The 21,681-nt window shown below is 37.4% G+C and overlaps 1 protein-coding gene and 1 long non-coding RNA gene across 2 annotated transcripts; both read right to left on the reverse strand.

Annotated features, from left to right (window-relative positions):
• Positions 1-8,089: 8,089 nt before the first annotated feature.
• Positions 8,090-9,145, reverse strand: LOC109154191. Its single transcript, XR_002049663.1, has 2 exons — positions 8,913-9,145; positions 8,090-8,389 (listed from the first exon to the last, which is right to left on the reverse strand). It is a non-coding gene; the product is annotated as an uncharacterized LOC109154191 (long non-coding RNA).
• An 871-nt stretch (positions 9,146-10,016) lies between these two features.
• Positions 10,017-10,622, reverse strand: LOC109154185 (auxin-responsive protein SAUR68-like). The gene has a single exon (XM_019302037.1). It carries the CDS (start codon positions 10,532-10,534, stop codon positions 10,115-10,117), a length of 420 nt encoding a protein of 139 aa, XP_019157582.1. The 5' UTR covers positions 10,535-10,622; the 3' UTR covers positions 10,017-10,114.
• Between the last annotated feature and the right edge of the window lie 11,059 nt (positions 10,623-21,681).

A 21,681-nucleotide genomic window follows, 5' to 3' on the forward strand; every position in this document is an offset into this window, starting at 1 on the left:
CTATTTTCATAGCTATGATTTCCCCTTAGGGTTTCCCCCATATTGTTGTAAATGGCGATTGATGATGATTATTATTGATGTCGATATAATGATTCCATGAGGAATCTTGATAATCTTGATATTGGGAGTTTCTTGATAATTATGATGTTCTTGATGATTAATTGGGGTTTTGATGATTATGTGTTGTTCTTGATGATTATGATGTTTGTAATGATTAATTGGTATTCTTGATGATTATGTGTTGTTCCTACCGAATCTTGCAATTAGAAGACGAATTGTATTCTTGTTGATATAAAAGTGATTAGAACCCTAGGTTGTATCGTATGATATTATTCTTGGATTATCGGGTGGGGAAATCGCATGTTTGGGTGTTGATTATGATTAGAAAAGCATGATAGGTTATGTGCCGTTCGTTTATCGTATTTGATCCGTTAACTGTCTATGTGTTGTCGTTAATTATGTTGAAAAGTGTCTAAGCATGGTTTCGGGTTCCACATCGGTTCCCGGGGCGAAAAGTGATGAAAAGAGTCAGTGGGGGGTAGGGGACCCGCCACCTACCCGCGGCATTCACGGGCAGCTCCGGCAGCGGGCAGCCAGCGGGCGGGCAGCTGCCCGCCGGGCACCCGCTGCCCGGAACAGTGTTACCGGCGGGTGGACCCCCCACCCACCGGCTACCCGCTGGAATCTTCCCCCCTCGGGACCCCGGCTTCCCCGTTTGATGTTTCCCCGATCCCTGTGGTGTCCCAACGGACCCCGTTTGTCGTGCCTATGTCTAGTTTGATATTTCGGGTACCGTTCGTAGGTTTATGAGTCTATTATATTGCATGCTAATTGAATTGGTATCCCGTTGACCTAGGTGGAAGGAGTATGAACCCCTTAGGACTATTCTTAGTACGTGATGGATCACGCATAAGGTTGTTATACGCTTTATCCCCCTTCCCAATGTGTAATGTGGGTTGCATGTGCTTGCTATGTGTTATGTGTGCGTGTTACCCCAATTCAGTTGCGATCGGATTGGTTATCCTGAGCTGCGGTTCAGAAGCCGGCTATGGTCAGATGGGAATTCCTGGCTGTAGTCGGATGACGGTATCCTGGGCTGCGGTCCAGAAGCTGGTTGTAGTCAGATGGGAATTCCTGGCTGCAATCAGGTGACATCTTTCCTGAGCTGCGGTTCAGAGGCTGGCTGTAGTCAGATGGAAATTCTTGGCTACAGTCAGATGACATACTCTCTTGGGCTGCGGTCCACTGTTTGGTTGCGATCAAACATTATGATGAGCTGCGGTTCATCGGTCGGTTGCGATCGGCCTCCCCGTGTTGCGATACGGGGCATGGTGCTGTGGGGCCGTGTCAGAGCTATATGCGCTGACCCGCATGTATGGGCATGCGAGTGGTCCTGTGGCGCCAACAACGTGCGTTATGTGTTGTGATATGGACGAGTTGTGATTAGGAGTGTCTTGGGGGATGTGACTATGGGATTTATATTGGGGATTGTTCATGTTGGGTTATGATCATTGTTTATGCTTTGCCTTATCTGCCTTATCTGTTGTGAACTGCATATGCTCGTTATAACTGTTGCTTGTGTCTGGCCTTATCTGTCGAGTCATTCCCGGTTTTAAAGCTAGAGTTCGTAGGATATATCTTCATGCTCAAAATGGTTTTCGTATATCTATATATATCTCTATATGTATTGTATTTCAACGCGTTGGAGTGGGTTACCAGCATCTCTCGCTGAACAGATATATTTGGCTTTCAGGCACAGAAGATTAAGTCACTGGAGTGCGCTAGAACTTAGAAGTAGATAGTTTCCGTTTTGGCCTGCGTGCCACGTTTACGTATTTACGCTTTGAGGATATTAGTTAGTTAGCCTGTGCACTTGGGTTCTCTAGCCCAGGTGTGGCATAGCACCCCGAACGCTTGTATTTATATCTTGGGATTTAATAAGATTCTACCTTTATTATAAGTTTTAAATGTCTTGAAAATCTGGGGTGTTACAGTTATATATATATATATATATATATATATATATATATATATATATATATATATATATATATATACTAGTTTTTTACGCACATTGCGCGATTGGGATAATGCCCAATGCTTTTTTTTTTTTTAAATAAGTACTTTAAAGTATATTAAGACAGGATTATATTGAAATTGTTCATGCATAGATAATTGAAGGTTGAATTTGCGTATTTAAATAGGTAATTCTTCTCCCACGGTGGGAAGTTGTAAATCACGGTGACTCAATGGTTCAGCAGACAGGGCCAAATGCTGATACGCACAAGGAATCTGCCCACTTTGGACATAATTCCCGCACTGCCGCCGCCGAGGTTCAAACCTTGGTCTCTTTTCCCAAATACTACCCACTAAACCATTGTGCTAAGCCCGTGCGGGTTAAATAGGTAATTCTAAGTTTACAAATGCAAGATAATATAGTCAAGATTGATTATAATTGTCAATAAAATAATTGTATAGGTATGGTTGAAACCAAATACGGGACATAAGGGAGAACAAATAAAAATTAGGGCATAAAATATTAAATATATACTAATATTGTTTGAGGAGATTCCGACATTAGGATTTGTGGTTAAGTTCTATTAAGACTTTAATATTAGAATTAGATTAATGGTGTAGTTATAATTCTATATTAGACTTTAATATTAGAATTAGACTAACGGTGAATTAACGGAAAAGTTAAATGGATAATCATATAATTAAGGATAAATTAGAAAATCTTAAAAGAAAAAAATTAAAACCTGAACAATATGAACCATTCATTTGATTTATAATTTGGCGGTCATTTTTTCTACCCAATGTTAATAATTAAATAAATTCGCTGGTCAAATCCGCTAGTATAATCCGCTAACGCTAACCGCTAACTGCTGATTGTCAAATAAGGACATTGCGAGGTAGTTCTCACTTCAATTTGTTGTGTGATTCGAATACTCCCTTTGTCACAAAATCTCTCAAGTAGTTAATATGGTTGGCTTTATTAATTATATTTTTTAAATTTTTTCATGGTATTAATAAAATACTTGGTAAATAAATATAGAGTAAATACTCAAAATGGTCCCTCAACTATAGCTAAATTCACAGATTGGTCCTCGACTTTCAATTTCAACCAATTAAGTCCTTAACTTTGCCATTTTAACACAATTTGGTCCTTTGTCTATTTGACTGTTTGTTGACTGTGGTTTTTGAGGATATATATGTAATTTCATGATCCATCGTCAGTTTTTTAAGGTTCCGACTGCATTTCCAGACCGCACTGTTATATTTGAATCCACTGTCGAAAGCAATCTACCAACTCCGGTCGCCTTTCTTCATCCTCCCTTTGGATTCAATGTAGTTGAGTTCGTACCAGAGTAAAGAAGACGACGTGTTTCCGAACCGGTGCAACGTCATCCTGGAGGCCTCCACGTGAGCTTGAGCTTTGCATGTGAAATTACATATATATCATCAAAGATCACGGTCAACAAACGGTCAAATAGACGGGGGACCAAATCGTGTCAAAATTGTAAAGTTAAGGACTTAATTGGTTGAAATTGAAAGTCGAGGACCAATTTGTGAATTTAGCTATAGTTGAGGGACCATTTTGGGTATTTACTCATAAATATATAGCATTATTTTGTATTATAACTTTGATATTTAATTAGAAAAATAGTGCACAAAAAAAGATAATAGATAATGTAGTGAATATTATCAATTGATGAATTTGAATGTAAAAATTTTTAAATTTGAGAAAAATAAAGACAATATAACTAATGAAAATATTTCTTTTAATTAATTTATTGATAATTAATAATTTTTTTTTCACTGAATAAAGACATTGTAAGGATAATGTAGCGAATATAATCAATTAATAAATTTGAATATAAAGAATTTTTATATTGAAGAAAAATAAAGACAATATAACTAATAAAATTACATTCAAAAAAAAAAATTATTTCTCTTATTTAATTCATTGATAATGAATAATTGTTTTTTTGAATAAAGGCATTGTGGACACATAATTCTAAATTAAAGAAATGTATATGTATTATTTTTTGTTGTAACTACTAAATTATTATTTATATAATTTAATAAGAGTAAAATAGAGTACTAATTATGCCAACTTTGATTTGGATGAGGTTCGGACCTAAGACCTTTTGTAATTGAAATCAATTTGTAAGTTAACGGTGAACTAACGGCAATTCTTAAAATTTTAACAGAATTAGTAACGATGTGTGGGTATTTTAGGAAATTTTAGTGTGAAATTTAAATCTGATCAATCTTTTAATCAATCTGAGTCATTCATTTGATTAAAATCTGTGACCGCCATTTTTTCTACCCATTATAGGCCTAACTCTCTTGGGCTCTTATTAGTATAGTAGATATATATATATATATATATATATATATATATATATATATATATATATATATATATATATATATATATATATATATATATATATATTGTGTATCGACTTATTCACCACCACCAACAATCTTAAAACCGATTTATTCTTTTTGGTTAATTAAGTCGATGGCACCCACTATTGTTGTAAGCGGTAGCATGAATGTTGCTTGTGGTGCACATTCGTATCATTGGAGCGGCAACATAGTTGCACATTCCGAAACCCCGGTGAACTTAGATTCGAAAACAGGTGGTGGCATCAAAGGGTATATAACCCAACGATGAAGGTGCCTGTGTGTGTACCACATGGATGGGTCGGAAGACCGTGGAAATTCAAGGAGTTGAATTTCGAATGGTGGCAACTTAAAATGTTGTACAACGTAATGATTCTCGGCATGTCATGGTCCTTGACCGAGATGGTTCCAAGTAGAAAGGAACATGAGTCTAACGCTCAAATCGTTAGCGAAGTAACAGTTTGGAAATATTTTGTTTTCCTATGTCTAAACTACATTTTAAATGGTCTATGTGACTCGTTGTGGGAATCTTTGGACATGAAGTATAAAAGTGATGACGCTAAGGCAAAGATATTTGTCGTTAGCCGATTTCTTTAACACAAGATGGTGGATTCCAGGATCGTCTCGAGTCAAGTTGACAAAGGGATGATCTTGAGTGAAACTTTTCAAGTGGAACCTAGTATCCATTTGTTGCCTTTGGGCAGAAAGGACTTCAAGAATTTTAAGAAGAAACTCCACAGAAAATGCATCAACTGTGGCATTATGAGCCACAAGTGGGCTGATTGTAAAGCACTTAAGAGGAAGAATAATAATCATGTATCTAATGTGGTGCAGGTCAATCAGAATGAGATCGAAATCATCCTCTCGGCATTTGGAAGATCATATTAGACGTACAGTGGCATTTGGAACAGCTTGCAATGGTGGAATGTGATGAATGTCTAAAACTAATGCTTTTTCCTTGCACATTTTGGAAATTTTTGCTTGTTACTCGTTATATAATGGAGTCATTTTGGTCACTAATGGAATTATTGCATATGTTAGGTGAACTGACAAAGAAATGATGTTTTGAGACATTTGATGAAGTATTTGATCTAGTGTTTGGAGCCACCTTAACACGAGAGCACAATTGGATGATCAAAGTAATGATTTTTGAAGTTTTGGGATGGACCATGGCATGACCTGCGATCGAGGAGAGCACCGAAGCATTACCGAAGACTTTGGAGGCCTCCCTTACTAGCCATGGGCCTGGCCACACCTATGGCTAGAAGTCTGTGCACGCCCTTGCCCACACTCGTGGCCACAAGACAGTGTGCATGGTTCTGCTGGGCACAAAAGGCAGGGCCCCCACACCCCGGCCCGACAGAGCATTTTAGGAAGATGTAAATCATGGTGACTCAACTGAACATGAACCATAGAGGCTAGATCGGTGCTCACTGTGCACAAGGAGCCCCCCTCACTTTGAGAGGTTGCTCCCACACTGCCGCTGGTGAAATTCGATCCCTGGTCATTATTTCAAAGTTTCACCTCTATGACCAATTGAGCTACCCATGCGCGCATTTGCAACTATTCTTAAACAATCGACAAGTAATATGATTTATGTAATTATATTATTACTAAAATAAATATGATAAAAAGAGGAGAAATAATTTAATTTCAATTATTATAAAAATAAATTAACGACACATGTTTAACTTGATTATCAAAATAATTATTAGGAAATTATAGTAATATATATGTGATTATACTTTTATACTTTAAATATATTCCTTTTCACCATATCGTCTTTACTTTTTTCCTCCTCCTCCATATCTGACTGACTTAATTGTAATTATTATTAAAAAAATCCAATGACCCATGTTTAATTGTAATTATACTAATATCCGTGTAATTATTAGCTTAATTAACATAATCATTATTAGTCAATTATACTAATATATGTACAATTAATTCTTTAATTACCATGATAATTATTAGGTATTATACTAATATTGTATAATTATACTTTTATACCTTCAGTATAAAAAATATATAGAGAGAGAGATAATCATAAAATTACGACAGTAATTACACGGAAGAATAGAAATCATAATTTATTTTGTTCTCATTGTATAATACCTTAAGTGTATAAATAAATAAATAAATATGGTCGTTAGATTTTTTTTAATAATTGTTACAATTAATTTTATATATATATATATATATATATATATATATATATATATATATATATATATATATATATAGGGTGCAGATCCCATGAGACCCCTATATTAAATGAGTTTATGAGATCTCATCCCATCCGTTTATACATTTGTAATAGATGGATGAGATTGAATGACAAATATAGTGTAAATAAGGAGATATTTTAATTAGGAGGGTTAAAAAGTAATTGTATTAATGTGTTAATTTTGGTTAGAAATAGATTGGAATCTTTGACATAATGGCAGACCTTAAATATAATGGAAATTAAGTAATAATCAAGTCTGGTTAGTAGCTGTAAGATTCCTACCGTGAAGAGGAGGTGGTGAAATGCCATAAATTGCAGAGGTTGAAGATGGCGACCACTACCACTGGTATGACAAATGCTGAGTTGTTTTTTGAATTCATTTTGATACGGCAGTTTGTGCACCGATGTACGATGGCGTGTGCGTAGATGTGTTTTGTTGAATATTGTCTTGCAAATAAAATGATAGAGGAACACGAAGCATTTGGGATTTTTTGTTTTTGTTTTTCAGTAAAAAGTTGAATGCACAAACATGTTGGTAATTGGTGGACGGGTGGTATGTGCGTTTTATAATTTGGCGTGTGCATGATGTGAAATACGGGGGTTTTTACGTGGTTTGACATTCATTGTGAAGCTGTAATTATAATTGTAATGGGTGTGCGTGGACTACACTTGTTTGTTCAATTAGAATGAATTAGACGGTATGGGTATTATTTGGATGGTGTGTTATGGAACGTAGTATTTGTTCATTTTGGTATGTGCGTTTCTTAACGTCGGCGTGCACATGACATGCACTAGGGGGGTTTGGGTTTGGTGCGACATCCATCTTGTATTCAAACTTATTATTATAAGGGGTATGCGTGGAATGAAATTGTGTGTTCAATTTGATTGAATTAGACGGTATGACTATTATTTGAATGGTGCGATATTGAATGTAGTTTTTGTTCGTTTCGGTATGTGCGTTTGTTGACGTCGGCGTGTGCATGATGTGCATAGACTACTAGGTCCTATTACTTTGAACACGCACAGACCAGAATAGCACGCACAAACATCATCCCACAGTGAGATGCACACGTCAACCGTCAACAACGCACAAACCAGAGACAACACATCCCCCAAATAAATATTTTTGCATTTCGCGAGTTAAAAAAAGATAAACATTGGATCCTTGAGATAAAATGAATCTGGAAATACGATTAAAACTCCTGCTCACTCTAAGTAACAAAGATCCCTAATAAAACTCAAAAACATAAACATTATTATACCATCGACATACCAAAAACACTCGGTACAGTACAATACACAAACTGATGGGCTGCTACGCACAGACCATAAAACCAGTAAAATGCACACGCTAAGTAAAAAAACCTCATAACCAAACACAAAAACAGATACATTATACTACTAACGTCACGCCAAAATCACTCGTTCAAGAACAACGCACAAACTGAAGTCTGTATTCTTATGAAAATACAATCAAACCTGTAAAACATATAAATACCATAAGCAAACAACAAATCGCAAAACGAATGAAGTTGTATGTTAGCTTATCTTTTCCCACTGATGAGCATTATTGGATTCAGTTCAACAATAGCTTGATCTTGAGAAAGGATAGAAATCTGGTGTTCTGGAAGGCTGACCATCAATGTTCTTCACAATCTATCCCCAGGTGAAGGCATCACCATAATCAATCTCTTGCCAACTGCATTTCCCACATGATAACTCACATGGACTGGCCTCTTGTCCTCCCTAAACATGGCAGAGTACATTTAAAAAAAAAAAAAAAAAAAAAAAAAAAAAAAAAAAAAAAAAAAAACACCAAAACCCCCCATGACCAGAAAAAAAAATACCAGTACAAAAACACCAAAAAAAAAAAAAAAAAAAAAAAAAAAAAAAAAAAAAAAACCTTAACGCAAAACCCTACCCACTCTACAGCCCAACCCCCTATCCCACCACTGCAACACCCAAAACCAACCGCCTAATGCCCCCATTCCAACCCCGGCCCCCCGACCGGGAAAAGACACACCTCAACCCTCACGCCGGACACCCCCGCCGAAAATAACAAATGCGATTAAAAAAAAAAAAGATTCCGGCCGAAACACCGCCACAACCCCCTCCCATCAACAACCCACAAAAACTCCATGCAAAAAAACCCCCACACCGGAAACACTAACCCATCCCCGGAAACGCAGCCTTAATAATAAACATACAAAAAAAAAAAAAAAAAAAAAAAAAACCTAAACACACAAAACCGACGAGAACAAGGATTTACCTCGAGAAGAATTCGAATCACCTCCCTTTCGCCGATTAGAACCCCTTCAAGAAGAACCAGCCATATTAACCACCAGCCGACGCGGAAACCACCACACCGACGACGACGAGACCGGCAAACCGGAAAGTAGGAAACCCTAGCTTCGCCGAGAGGAGAATCAGAACGGACAGGAATTGAAGAGTCATGGAGAGAGAATGCTCACGTCGCTGAGAGGTGTTCTGATAGGAAATAAACTGAAAAGACACGCAAGAAAGAAAAGAAATAATAACAAGAGATTTGAGTCTTCCAAAACAATAACCAAAATGAGCGGACGAATTAAATGGCAAGTAATAATAGCAATGAGAAAAATACCAAAACACCCCTAATTACATATTAATTTCAGCAAAACGTGTGCACAAATAAAACAGATCTACACCATTAAAAACTACAAATAAACGGTCAAGATGTCGTCTCACCATTTCATTTTAATAGGGGTCTCATTGGATTCAATATCTATATATATATATATATATATATATATATATATATATATATATATATATTGTTTGATTGTAATTATAGTATTATTATGGTAATTATTAGATAAATTACTATAATAATTATTAGTCAATAATACTAATATATGTGATGGGTTGATTGCCAACCTCAACCAATCTTGTGCATGCAAGAGCCTCAACGATTTTTGGAGTTAGAGAATTCCTAAAGGCATCTAGTACGTACTCATTGATACTAAATGGTGATTCAGATGCAATTGTAAATATATGTAAGGAAATTTGGCTTTGGGTCAAGGAAACAGGAAACAAGGATAACGAAAGAGTTGGTCAAAGTATATTGACAAATCCGTTGTAGTCTAGTTAGTTAGGATACTCGGCTCTTACCCGAGAGACCCGGGTTTGATTCCCGGCAACGGAATTATTTTCACGTTATCTTGGCCAGCTTGATGAGCTTCTGTAGAATCCTTAGATGTTGGGAAGACTGAATTGCAGTGTTTGATGATCAACATGCATATGAATTATTATTTCTTCAAACTGAAGATTAAGATTTAAGAAGAATATTATAGCAGTGAATTTTGTCATAAGAATACTGAACATACATATTGGATATCAAGTATTGGTGTATTGGATTTATATATGTACATTTGACATCATGTATTGAGCTACAACTAATATATATCCTCATTTATATTACAAAATTTATTGAGATTAATATGAGCAAACTAGCAATTCCTGATTTCGGAGTAACGGAGCTGATGAACAGCGATGAGAAGTAACTGAAACGAGCAGTGCATTCTCAAGTTCTCTAGATAAACCTCGGCTAAGAAGTGAAATGATGTAGTCCATGAAGACTGCATCACATGGTAGTGTAATTGGCCCATCGCTTGGAAGTCCAAATTCTTCTTCAGACATACTTAAGAGTTGCCTAATGATATGATTCTCGAGATATGATAGAGGGACAACAAACCGCTTCTGATCAGCAGTGTAGATAGTGAAATGACCCTTGTAAACTGTACTGCAGCTATCTGAATCATCATATAGACTTGGAAATGAAATCCTCTTTCTTCGGATGGCAGCAAATTTCTGCCATCTTCTGGCCAGCTTAATGAGCCTCTTTGAACTGATCATGATGATATTAACTTAGAAAATAGAGAGAAAGATTGGATGGAAGAGAATAAGATTTGTAGAAACCTTGGAAATTGGGTAGAATGAATTTCAGTGTTTGATGAATAAGGAAATGATCTGATCTATTTAAAGTGATGAGGAGGCTAAGACAGTCTTTAAGCTGTTGAGGAGGCAAAACCACATGATTGACACTGAGGAACCACATGGTTAGTTGTATGGGGCCTTTTAGCTTCAACCCCAAATATATATATATATGGGATATATCTAGAGTGTGGCCATACATAAATGAGGAACCACATGGTTATGCTTACCAAATGGCCAAATTCCATTTAATTTCTTCTCTCATTTGGCTAGTTTTCTTGGAATGACACAAGTAGTTGAGCTTTCTCTATATGTTCAATTTCATTGATGCATGTGGGGAATGATGTTCAAAGGCAGGTCTTTATCAACAAAGTTGTATGTATAATTTCATGATGACAAAAATGTGTGGTAATGTTTCTTATCTTTAATTTCTAGCTGGCTGCCCACCCATCTAAATTATTTCTCTTAGCCACTCAATCCACCTCCCAAACGATCTATATAAACACATATAGAATTGAATTGGTATTCACCCCACTCAAATATTTCCTACCTTGGTTTCTGCATTCTAAAATTGTTTCTATAGCATCTGGTTAACAGTACTGCCTCTGATCTGCTTAAAGAAGATCGAAATTAAACATCCCAGAATATAATGGCGATTAGTATGACTCGCATTCTCCGTGCTAAGCAGGGCCTCAGAAGGTCTTCTTCAAGAACAAACAGAGAAAGTGAGGTTCCTAAGGGGCACTTTGCAGTTTATGTTGGTGAGAGCGAGAAGAAGCGTTTTGTCATTCCAGTTTCCTACTTGAAGGACCCTTCTTTCCAAGACTTGCTGTGCCAAGCTGAGGACGAATTTGGATTTGATCATCCAATGGGTGGACTCACAATACCTTGCTTGGAGGATACCTTTCTTCACATCATCTCTAGCTCGAGTAGATCTTGAGAGACTACAAACAGCTTAATTAGATTAATTAGTGGAGACAAATTTTTGTAGAAAAGATCAGATCAGAGTTTTATTGTACAGTTACTTGTTTCCCTTAGCTTTTTGGTTGTCTCCCCAGGATAATTCTTGACAAAAATACAAACAGATTATTTTAATTAGGAGAGAAAATTTTAATTTTGCACAAGAAAGATCAACATTTATTTCTGTCCATCGATCTTCAGTTATATGGAGTACGTCCTAATTTGCTCTAAATAATGTCTATGTCTAAAGTCCAGTTGTGCCTTATGTCCATATGCTTGAAAAAATATGGACATTTCATGAATTTTCTGCAACAAATATTATGGAATAGCTAGAGATCCAAGTCCAGTGTCACAAGTAGCACTGAACCCTTTTGCTTTTGTAAATATATGGCCATTTGTCATATATAGATCCATCTTGCAGGTATTTTTTTTAGGAGCCTCTTGAAACCATACTGCCATTTTAGGGAAAATAAGTAGAGATAAGCGTACTATAGAGGTTACTATACATAGAAGAAATTATATCCCATCCATATTCAGCCATATATATATTTATATATATCTATATATGAAAATGCATATTTAACAATGTTAGATCTAAATATAGTCTATAATAGAATCTAAGAGAAACCTAACCTCATAGTAGCGGAAGCTGAATTAGTGTTAATTTCCAACCATAGTTGATGTCCCCTTGTGGTGTGTTGCCGACCTTTTGAGTGGGTGGTAGGCATGCAAAGTAATGTAAAGAATTACCAGGTCTCTTGTGGGACACATCTTATATAATTTGTGGCATATTATTTTCTCTTAATTCACAAAAAAAAAAAAAAAAAAAAGTTTAATTAGCTGTCCTAACAAAGCACCTAATAATTTGTTGTTTTTGTTTTTTTTTTTTTTTTGGAAAATATTTTCAAAGTTTGCAAATGAACCATTAGTTCTGAATACAATTCTCGTAATTATAATTAAGGAAATATAAAATGTAATTAAGAAATAAAATTACAAAATTGACTAAATGTGTATTCATAAATATTTAGGAATTTTCTTAAATACGCACATATACTTATGTACTATATATATTAATTATCTTATACATTTTAAGAAAAAGAAAAAATGTGAACGGGGATTGGATTGATGATAAAATAGAATCCTGGGTCGCGAATAGTCATTTGATTCATGAGGAAGAAAGAAAATTCTTGGTTCAGCTCGCCGCCTTAACGACAGAAAAAAAGATTTCTATTGAGTCTGACTCATAGCAATCATTTATCAAAGAATGACTCTGGTTATCAAATGATTGAACAACCGGGAGCAATTTACTTAGGATACTTGGTTGACATTCATCAAAAGTATATATATATATATATATATATATATATATATATATATAGAATTAGATTCATATGAGAACCCATCTTTAGGTAGGAACATAGGAACTAATCGTAGCCTCTTATTTTAATCAATCGACGGTCCCTATTTTTTAATACGTTAATAGCTTAATTAGTTTTACTTCTTATGCTGAATGGATTTATTTTACGCCAATGGGGGGTAGTTTAGTATTTTGCCAATGCTAGTTAGTGTGTGATAGTAGGCTTCTATTTGCAGACGGTAAATTCAAATTTTGGTGGACTCCTTCATACACTCGACTACCGCATCCCATTGTTCGTCGTTCTCGCTCGCCTTACGTTGCTTCTGTTCTCAAGATGGCCGACGTTCATGGTAGGAATCCCAAACGTCCTTGTCCGGCGACGAGGTCGTCCATAAAAGGTCGGTTTTTTTTTTTTTTTTTTTTTTTTTCATTTGTGTTGTATGCGCTAGTATGAGCTATTTGCTGTGTTTTTTTATCATTCTACTTTTGTTTTCCGTCTATTATTGGGGGTGGGTGTGTAGTTGTGTAGGGTTTGGGTTTGTGTTCATTGTCGCCGGCCATGTCGTTTTTTCCCTTTTTCGATTCTGCCTTGTTTTAGAGTTGTTTGATTTTGTGATTTGCATTATGGTTTAGCTTGTTGCAAGCACGGTTGGCGTTCGGAGTTTGTTTGTTCTTTTTTTTTTTTCTTTTCGTCCGTGTTACCTGTCCTTTTTTTTTTTTTTTTTTTTTTTAATCTGTGTGGGTGAATTTTTGATTTGGTATGTGGGTTTGTGGGTTGGTCATTGTGTTGGGGGTGTGGGTGTGCTTGTGGCTGGGAACTATGGGGGGCTATTTTTATTTTTATTTTTTTTGTTATGGTGTGCTTTGTACTGTTTGTGGTGTTGATGGGTGTGTCTAAGTCAGTTTGATTTTATGCTATGTGTTCGTTAAGTTGGTTTCGGTGGTGGGTATATGTCAATTTTTGCTTTTGTCCTTTTCTCCAACCTTGAGTTTGGGTTTGTTTATTGGTGTTAGTTAGTTTGTGCTGTGTGAGGACCTCAATGTCTGATTATGTGGGTTGGGTTATTGTGCATTTGTTTTTTTTTTTTTTTCTTTATGCTTTCTTGGGTGTTTTAATGGGCGTTGTTCCCTTTCACTGCTGGCCGAACCGGAATTAGGGCTCACACTATTCATCCTAACATATGTTTAGCATTTGTCAGTAACCTAGGTGCACACTGTATCTTATTCTAGCTGCTTGGTAGTTTTTGTTGTTGGACACTATGGCACACAGATACCTTCCTGAGTGCACTCACATATGTTTCGCATTTCTCATACACTTGTCTTCTCCTGATTGTTGGTTTCTCTATATCATTTAGTTGACATTGTTCCGTTGTGCTCTTTGCCTTTTGATAGAAAGATTTGTTGTCTATGTTCCTTGACAAAGTGGATTATATTGTGGCGTCTTTGCAATGCGGCATATCGAGTCCTTTATGGGCGAATCTGTGAATGCATGGGATTGTGATCTACAAAAGGGTAATTCTAGGGGTCTTGATATGTTGAGAAGGTCTTATATGCGCCAGATTTTGGCGTATGAGATTAACGTTCACCGTTACGATAACATCTGTAGTGTAGTCGGATACCATGATGCCATCGAACAAAGATAACCAATGTGTTCTTGTTCCGTAGCTAGTTGGTTAATATAATAGTTTAGCTCTCTTGGTTACGTTCATGTACAGTGTATATGTTTTTTGTTAGCTTATCCTAGATTAATTTATACTTTTTTTTTGTGTAGACTTTTCCATCAAGAGTGGTGATTCATTCCGATAGTAGTGTCGGCCTTAATGGCACATACAGGTCAACGTTAGTGCACATACTGGTGTGTAGCATTTGACATATGCCTTTCTTCCCCCCCGGTTATTAGTTATGGCACACGCGTAGTTCCATATGTGCACACAGAATTTTATCTCAGTTTAACCCCGTTACACAACAACTTCAGTGTATTTTTTAGAACAGTCTTGGCACAAACGTTTCAACAATAATTCACAGTGAGATGAATAATGGCGACATTTGGACTGGTTTCTGTTACACCCGCTCTGGCAGAGACATTTTCCCTATATTGCACACTCAGCTGAATTAGTGTTAATCTCCAACCATAGTTGATATCCCCTTGTGGTATGTTGCCGACCTTTTGAGTGGGTGGTAGGCGTGCAGAGTAATGTTAACCGTTTTGGCTCATACTTGACTCATAATGTGCTATATAATGTATATCCTATATTCTTTCAATAAAGGATTTATTTTAATTTAAGCACAGAATCTGGTTGACCAACAGTTTCTAGTTATTCATTCCAACCAAACTACTTAGATAGTAAGCATTGTCAACTTGCGCCACTTAATTTAAAGCTCGAATATATATATATATATATCAGCAATTAAACTAGCAATCTGGATTTATGCGCTCTTCTTGGTGTTGTGAAGCTGATGAACACCAATATGAAGTAACTGAGAATAGCAAGGCATTCTCAAGTAGTTCTCTAGTTAAACCTCGGCTAAGAAGTAAAATGATGTAGTCCATGAAGGTTGCATCACATGGTAGTGTAATAGGCCCAAGGCTTAGAAGTTCGAATTCTCACTACTACATAAATGGTATACTACGTCACTTAATAGACTTTACGATTTTTAAATAACCGTCGTCTAATATATTTCATTATACTACGTCACTTGACGGCGATTTTTTAAATAACCGTCGTATATACCTTAATTAATTTTTTTCGTCACTTTATAGACGGCGGTTTTTTAAATAACCGCCGTCTAATATATTTTTTAAAACTACGTCACTTAATAGATTGTGGTTTTTTAAATTACCGTCGTATATACCTTAATTATTATTTTTAATTGAAGTATATATGACAGTTATACAACTATCCGTTGTATATACTATATATTTTTAAATTTTTAAAACTTTTTATAGTATTTACTACAGTTTTACTTTTAACCTCCATATAGACTATATTTTTGTTGTTTTTTTGTATTTTTTTACGCCGTGTATGTTTATGATTATACTGTGGTTTTTTAACCGCGCCGTATATAGGTATCATACACGGCGGTTCTATAAAGTATTTATTTACAACCTCAGTCACTTACAGTACACTTTAAGAACCGCCGTGTATGTGTAAAAAAAAAAAAAACAGCCGTAGTAGTGTCCTCTTCAGAAATGGAACCTCTTCTCCAGTGCCTTCCTCAGTGCTAGGAAACGACTGATCTTAATGCGCTGTTGAGGCCAATTTCCCGAGATGAAGTCAAGGAAGCGGTGTGGAAATTAAGCCCTGATAGTGCTGTTGGCCCCGACGGCTTCTCTAGGGCTTTTTGTAGGCATCGTTGGGATTTAGTACAAGAGGACATCTATATGGCAGCTTTGGATTTCTACGCAGGTGTACCGGTCCCTCGCGCAATATCTAGCGCTCAAATAGTCTTGATTCCCAAGAAATGCAATCCCGACACCTTCGCCGATTTTAGGCCAATATGCCTTTGCACTTTTATTAGCAAAATTTTCACCCGAATTCTGGTCACCCGTCTAATTGCTATCCTACCTAGGCTAATATCAAATGAGCAGTCTGGGTTTGTAGAGGGTCGAAACTTCCAGGATAATGTCTTGCTTTCCTTCGAATTGTTGCAGTACTTGGATAAGCGGTGCGGCGGATCAAACGTTGTAATTAAGCTTGATATGATGAAGGCGTTTGAAAAAATCTCTTGGCCCTTCCTTCGCTGCACTCACTAAGTTTGGCGTTCCGGGCACCACGTTAATCACCCGAGTCATGAACAACCTGGAAGCTACAAGACTGTCAGTTCTGATCAACGGGGTTAGTTGCGGTTTCTTTCAGCCGACTAGGGGCGTTAAAGAGGGGGATCCTCTCTCGCCCCTACTTTTCATACTGGTTTCGGAATCACTATCTCGTTCGCTTGTATTGAAAGTGGGTACTGGATTGCTTACCCCCTATTCGTCGGGGCTGCACTATCTTGTTGTCTCACACTTGGAATTCGCAAATGACATTGTCATCTTTGCGAATGGATCTTCGAACTCCTTGAAAGCCTTGGCGGAGGTTTTAGCGCAATACCAAGTCGGTTCAGGACAGCGAATTAATTACAACAAAAGTTATTTTTTGCCCTCCAAACACTACACGAGTGGGAGTGCTTCTACTATGTCGCGGATTTTGGGAATGCAGTGCTCCTCTCTGCCATTCCGTTATTTAGGAGTGAACTTGTTTCGGGGGCGAAACAGGATAATCTACTATCAAAGTCTTCTTGAATCGGTGGATAGAAAGCTCTTAAGCTGGCAGCGCAAGCTCTTATCGCCGGGGGAAGGCTCACTCTCATTAAGCATGTCCTTTCAATGATCCCTCTTTACACAATGACTTCTGTTACCCTGACTCGCCAGATATAGAAGGAGCTAGAATCTAGGTTCGCCAGGTTCTTCTGGGGTACAAGCGAGAGCAAACCAAAGCGACACTGGGCGGTGTAGAAAAATACCTGTTTGCCAACTGGTGAAGGAGGCTTGGGGGTCCGATATTTGCCAGCAATATAGCAGGCGTTCTCAACAAAACTATACTTCCAATTCTTGAAAGGAGGCTCGCTTTGGAGCGTTTTTTTACAAGAGCGTTACTCGCATGCGCCAGATCGGGTTCCTCTTTAACTTGGAGACAATGCAGCATGCAAAGGATTTTGTTGATGAAAACTCTATCCTTGCGATGGATGGCCTGGTGTGGAAGCTGTCTCCTTATGGCAACTTCACGTTTTCTTCAGCTTATGAAGCCCTCCTGCCGAGGGCAGGATGCAGCTTGTCATCAGACTGTGTTTGTGTAACACCCCCGATTTTCAACAACTTTTAAAAGCTTAAACAAGAGACATAAAGCTAAACATTAATCATTAAGCAACGGAAGCAACGTCTAAACACGGAGGTGCTATGCCACACCTATATCAAACATAGGTGCACAGGCAGATACTACAACTAAAACAGTCTAACAAATCAACTACTTAGGCTCACAAGCCTCAACAACTATTAAATGAAGAGATCTAATCTATCTAGAGGCCGCTAGCGCGCTCTCCAAAGCTACTCAACTTGTAAAAGATAAGGGATAACACCCGGTCAGCGAATAATGCTGGTAACCCATCAACGCACGTTAAGTATCATAATATACATAGATATAATCAAAACCATTTGAAACTGGGAATACAGTATATATCATTTTAAAGCCGAGAGAAGAAACATCAATAGACTCATCAATCACTCACAACAAAGGTCAAAGACCAACATACTCAACAAGACAATAGAACCACAAGCAACAAGCTCAACAACAAGGTACAACATGCGACACACAACGAAGGATTCACAATAGACATGCTCTTAAGCAATGGAAGGCCAGATTCACACCATAACGAGTTCCAAGTCCACATAGGACACCATCACACCAAGTCATATACCGTGCAGTCAGCACCATGGCTCGATTCATAGTAGATTAGTGTGGAGGGCTCCAAATCATCAACAAACATGTATCACGTAGTCATCGCAACGACCCAGATCACATGCAAAGTGTCATCGCAATGACAAGGACCGCAGCCCAATGGAAACAGAGCTAGCAACTTTAAGTGTATACACCCCCTATTGAGATTCCAAGCTCAACGGGTTAGTTACCATCTCTGGCAACCGGAATGAGTTTCCCATGTTGCCCACAAGTCGCAAGTAACCAAACGGCAGTCCAGAGCTTCACTACCGGTCCGTTCACACATAAGTCCCCACACTGTCCACTTTACCAGCTAAGTCATCTCATCACATCAACCCATCATCTCAACAAGAGTCAATACACACGGAATCTAGAGATACAACAACACCTAGATTCCACACAAAGTGTGTACAACAAAGGATAAGCTCAACAATAGCTTAATCAAGGAATAATCATAAACACGGGATCACATCAAGGGATTCAATCAAGGGGTTTCAATAAAGGACAAGAAACGATACTCAACAAGAACAATGGACCTCAATCCAATATCAATATGATTGGCAACACGAGTTTCCAATCCTCAATAGAAAGGGACAAACAACACATACTAGCGTCAATGACACCAAGACTAGCATGCATATCAAACAAGTAAATCAAAATGGTTCCAACGAACCTTCAAGACTCATATTAGCCCAACGAATCACAAGATTGGACCCTTAGCACGATTCAAGACACCAAATCCTAACATGGATTCCTAACACATCGTTCTAGACATACGAAACATCAAGGAGACTCAGAAAAGCTCAATAATTCAACAACGGGAGGTCAAAACATCAAATACCAAGAAGAAAGGATCACGGGGAACAAGTCCCCGCAATCTCCACAGATGTTCCCCATGGGTGGGGCTATGGGTAGGCCCCACCCGCGGGGTACGTCCTGCCCCAAAATTCAGCATCCGCGATTTTGCACTTTAGGCCAAGTTCAAGTCCAAATGACCCCAAATCTTCCACACAACAAAGATATGACTTGAACCTATGAATAACTCATACAATAGCATTCAAGAACCCTAAATACAAGCTCTAAAAATGCATTACCACAAGATCATGCATCAATCACTCAAACACATCAAGAATGTCACATAGAAGCCAATACTCATTATTATCAAGTGAACATAGGTTTTGTGTAGCATGGGTTACCTCTTGTAGACCAAGAAAACCTTCTTCAACCTCAAAGCAAGACCAAAGCTCCTCTAGATCAACATAGCACTTCACCCACCACTAGATCTTCTACAAACTCCCAAAACCCACAAGGTAGAAGAAAGACTTAGAGAAAAGATGGAGGAATCTTGTAAAGAAAAGGTAGGGAAGGATAGATCTTACCATTGCTAGCCTTGTAGTGTTGGAAAGTTGGAATCTTGGCTTGGGATTTCTTGAAGAACTTGTGAAGATGAACCCTAGGATTTCCTAGAGAGAAGGAGGAGTAGGGAGCAGGAAAGAGATGTAGAGAGAAGGGGAATCCCGAAAAATGATTTGGATTCTTTGGTTAGGGTAGGGTTTTAATGCTAGCATTGTGTGAAAGGACAAGTTTACCGTTTCTAAAAGGCTATGAAGACAAAAGGCTAGGTACAAAGCACAAAGCATAAGGTACTCATGGTTGACTAAGGAATTAGTCAACTTCTAGTCCCTTAACTATTAAATTTCAGGATTTTAGGAAATAAATTCATTAGGAAATTAGGATTAATTATTCAATTAATCCTAATTAAGGTTGACGGCGTCATCGGCTCTTGAGGCTGAAACTATTGCTTTGTGGTTGGCTCTGCAGTGGTGTGAAACTATGGTAATGCTGCCTTCTCAAATTGAGGTGGACTCCCTCGCTCTTGCTCATCTTGCTGCCTCCTCAACGCTACAACTCCCGTGGAGGACTAGAGACGCTCTCCTTTTCATTCGAGCTTGTCTCGCATCGTGGGGCGCTGAGATCAGCCATATTTATAGGGAGGCCAATAGAGTGGCTGACGCTCTTGCAGACGCGGGTATTAACGCTCGCTTGCCCTCTATTTTTTATTCCCCCAGCTCGTTGCCTATTAAGGCTAAACAAGCTCTCTTGTATTATCTTTGCGGTTTTGCCACCCTTTGGGCAATTCGCCTACAATAAAATCTGCTCGTTCGCTTAAAAAAATGTGTATTCATAAATATTTAGGAATTTTCTTAAATACGTACATATACTTATGTACTATATATATTAATTATGTTATACATTTTAATATATATATTTTGCCATGCACCATGTGCTCAAATGACACCTCTGTGGATATCCTTGATATAAGGTCATACGATCGAACCCGGATGTAGGGTATTAACATCTTTTTCCAGATAAAATTGAACAAGTAAATTGCTAAATATTATCATAGCCAACTTAAATTCTTAAGTTAATAAATACTTAAAAATTTAAGAAACACAAAAACATACATAAAAATAAAGTGAGATAGGGTTAGTGATATATCAATTAACATTCATGGAATTCAAAGATAAAGGGTCAAATTGATTACCGATTTCAATAACTTAGACTCGAATTTGAAATAAGCTAATAAGCTCTTTCTGGATTTTTCCCGTTTCTATCTCATACTTTATAAAAGAAGACTAGCTTTCCATTTAGGGTGGTATCTTCAGTAACTTGATTCAAGAGCAACTCCAATGCATAAAAGAAGATTGAATCTTTTTATCCAATATGAATACATTGGGCATGGATTCGAGATGCAAATTGAATAGGTATGAAGCCCTTACAAACTAATGGCGGTTACAGGATTTGTAATATACTCTTCATGGGTACCGGTGATCGTCTCCTCGGTTGTTACGTTCAGTGTTCATCGTCGCTTGAGTGAAACTCCTTCTTTGGTTATTTTTATTTCTTGTAGCTTGGCCCAATGCCTTCCACTTCACAGGCTCGGCAAGTCAAAGATCTGATCTCGCTAGTGTGGCCCTAAGGCTCATCTCCTGATAGTCGACGGGAGAACCTTATCAATCGATGTCGTAGTGAGTCACATACATCAGATTTGAGCTTTTAAACTAAATGGCATCAACATTGAAAATGTTGGCAAGTCATTTAGTCTTTTTCTAGCCAAGGACTAAGGGACATAACTCATAAGTATAAAGTCATACAACACAATATTAGCCTCAAATATCAAATGAAATACTTAAAATAACTGAAATACTAAATAATAGAAATAGAATGTAGGAAATAACTCAAATACGTATGATAGAAATATAAGTTAAGAAGGTAAT

The sequence above is a fragment of the Ipomoea nil genome, unplaced genomic scaffold (assembly GCF_001879475.1).
Source record: "Ipomoea nil cultivar Tokyo-kokei standard unplaced genomic scaffold, Asagao_1.1 scaffold2610, whole genome shotgun sequence".
Classification (NCBI taxonomy): Eukaryota; Viridiplantae; Streptophyta; class Magnoliopsida; order Solanales; family Convolvulaceae; genus Ipomoea; species Ipomoea nil.

Coding starts and splice junctions, on each gene's coding strand:
- LOC109154185 (XM_019302037.1), bottom strand. CDS start 10,534: ATGATCAGTTCAAAGAGGCTCATTAAGCTGGCCAGAAGATGGCAGAAA.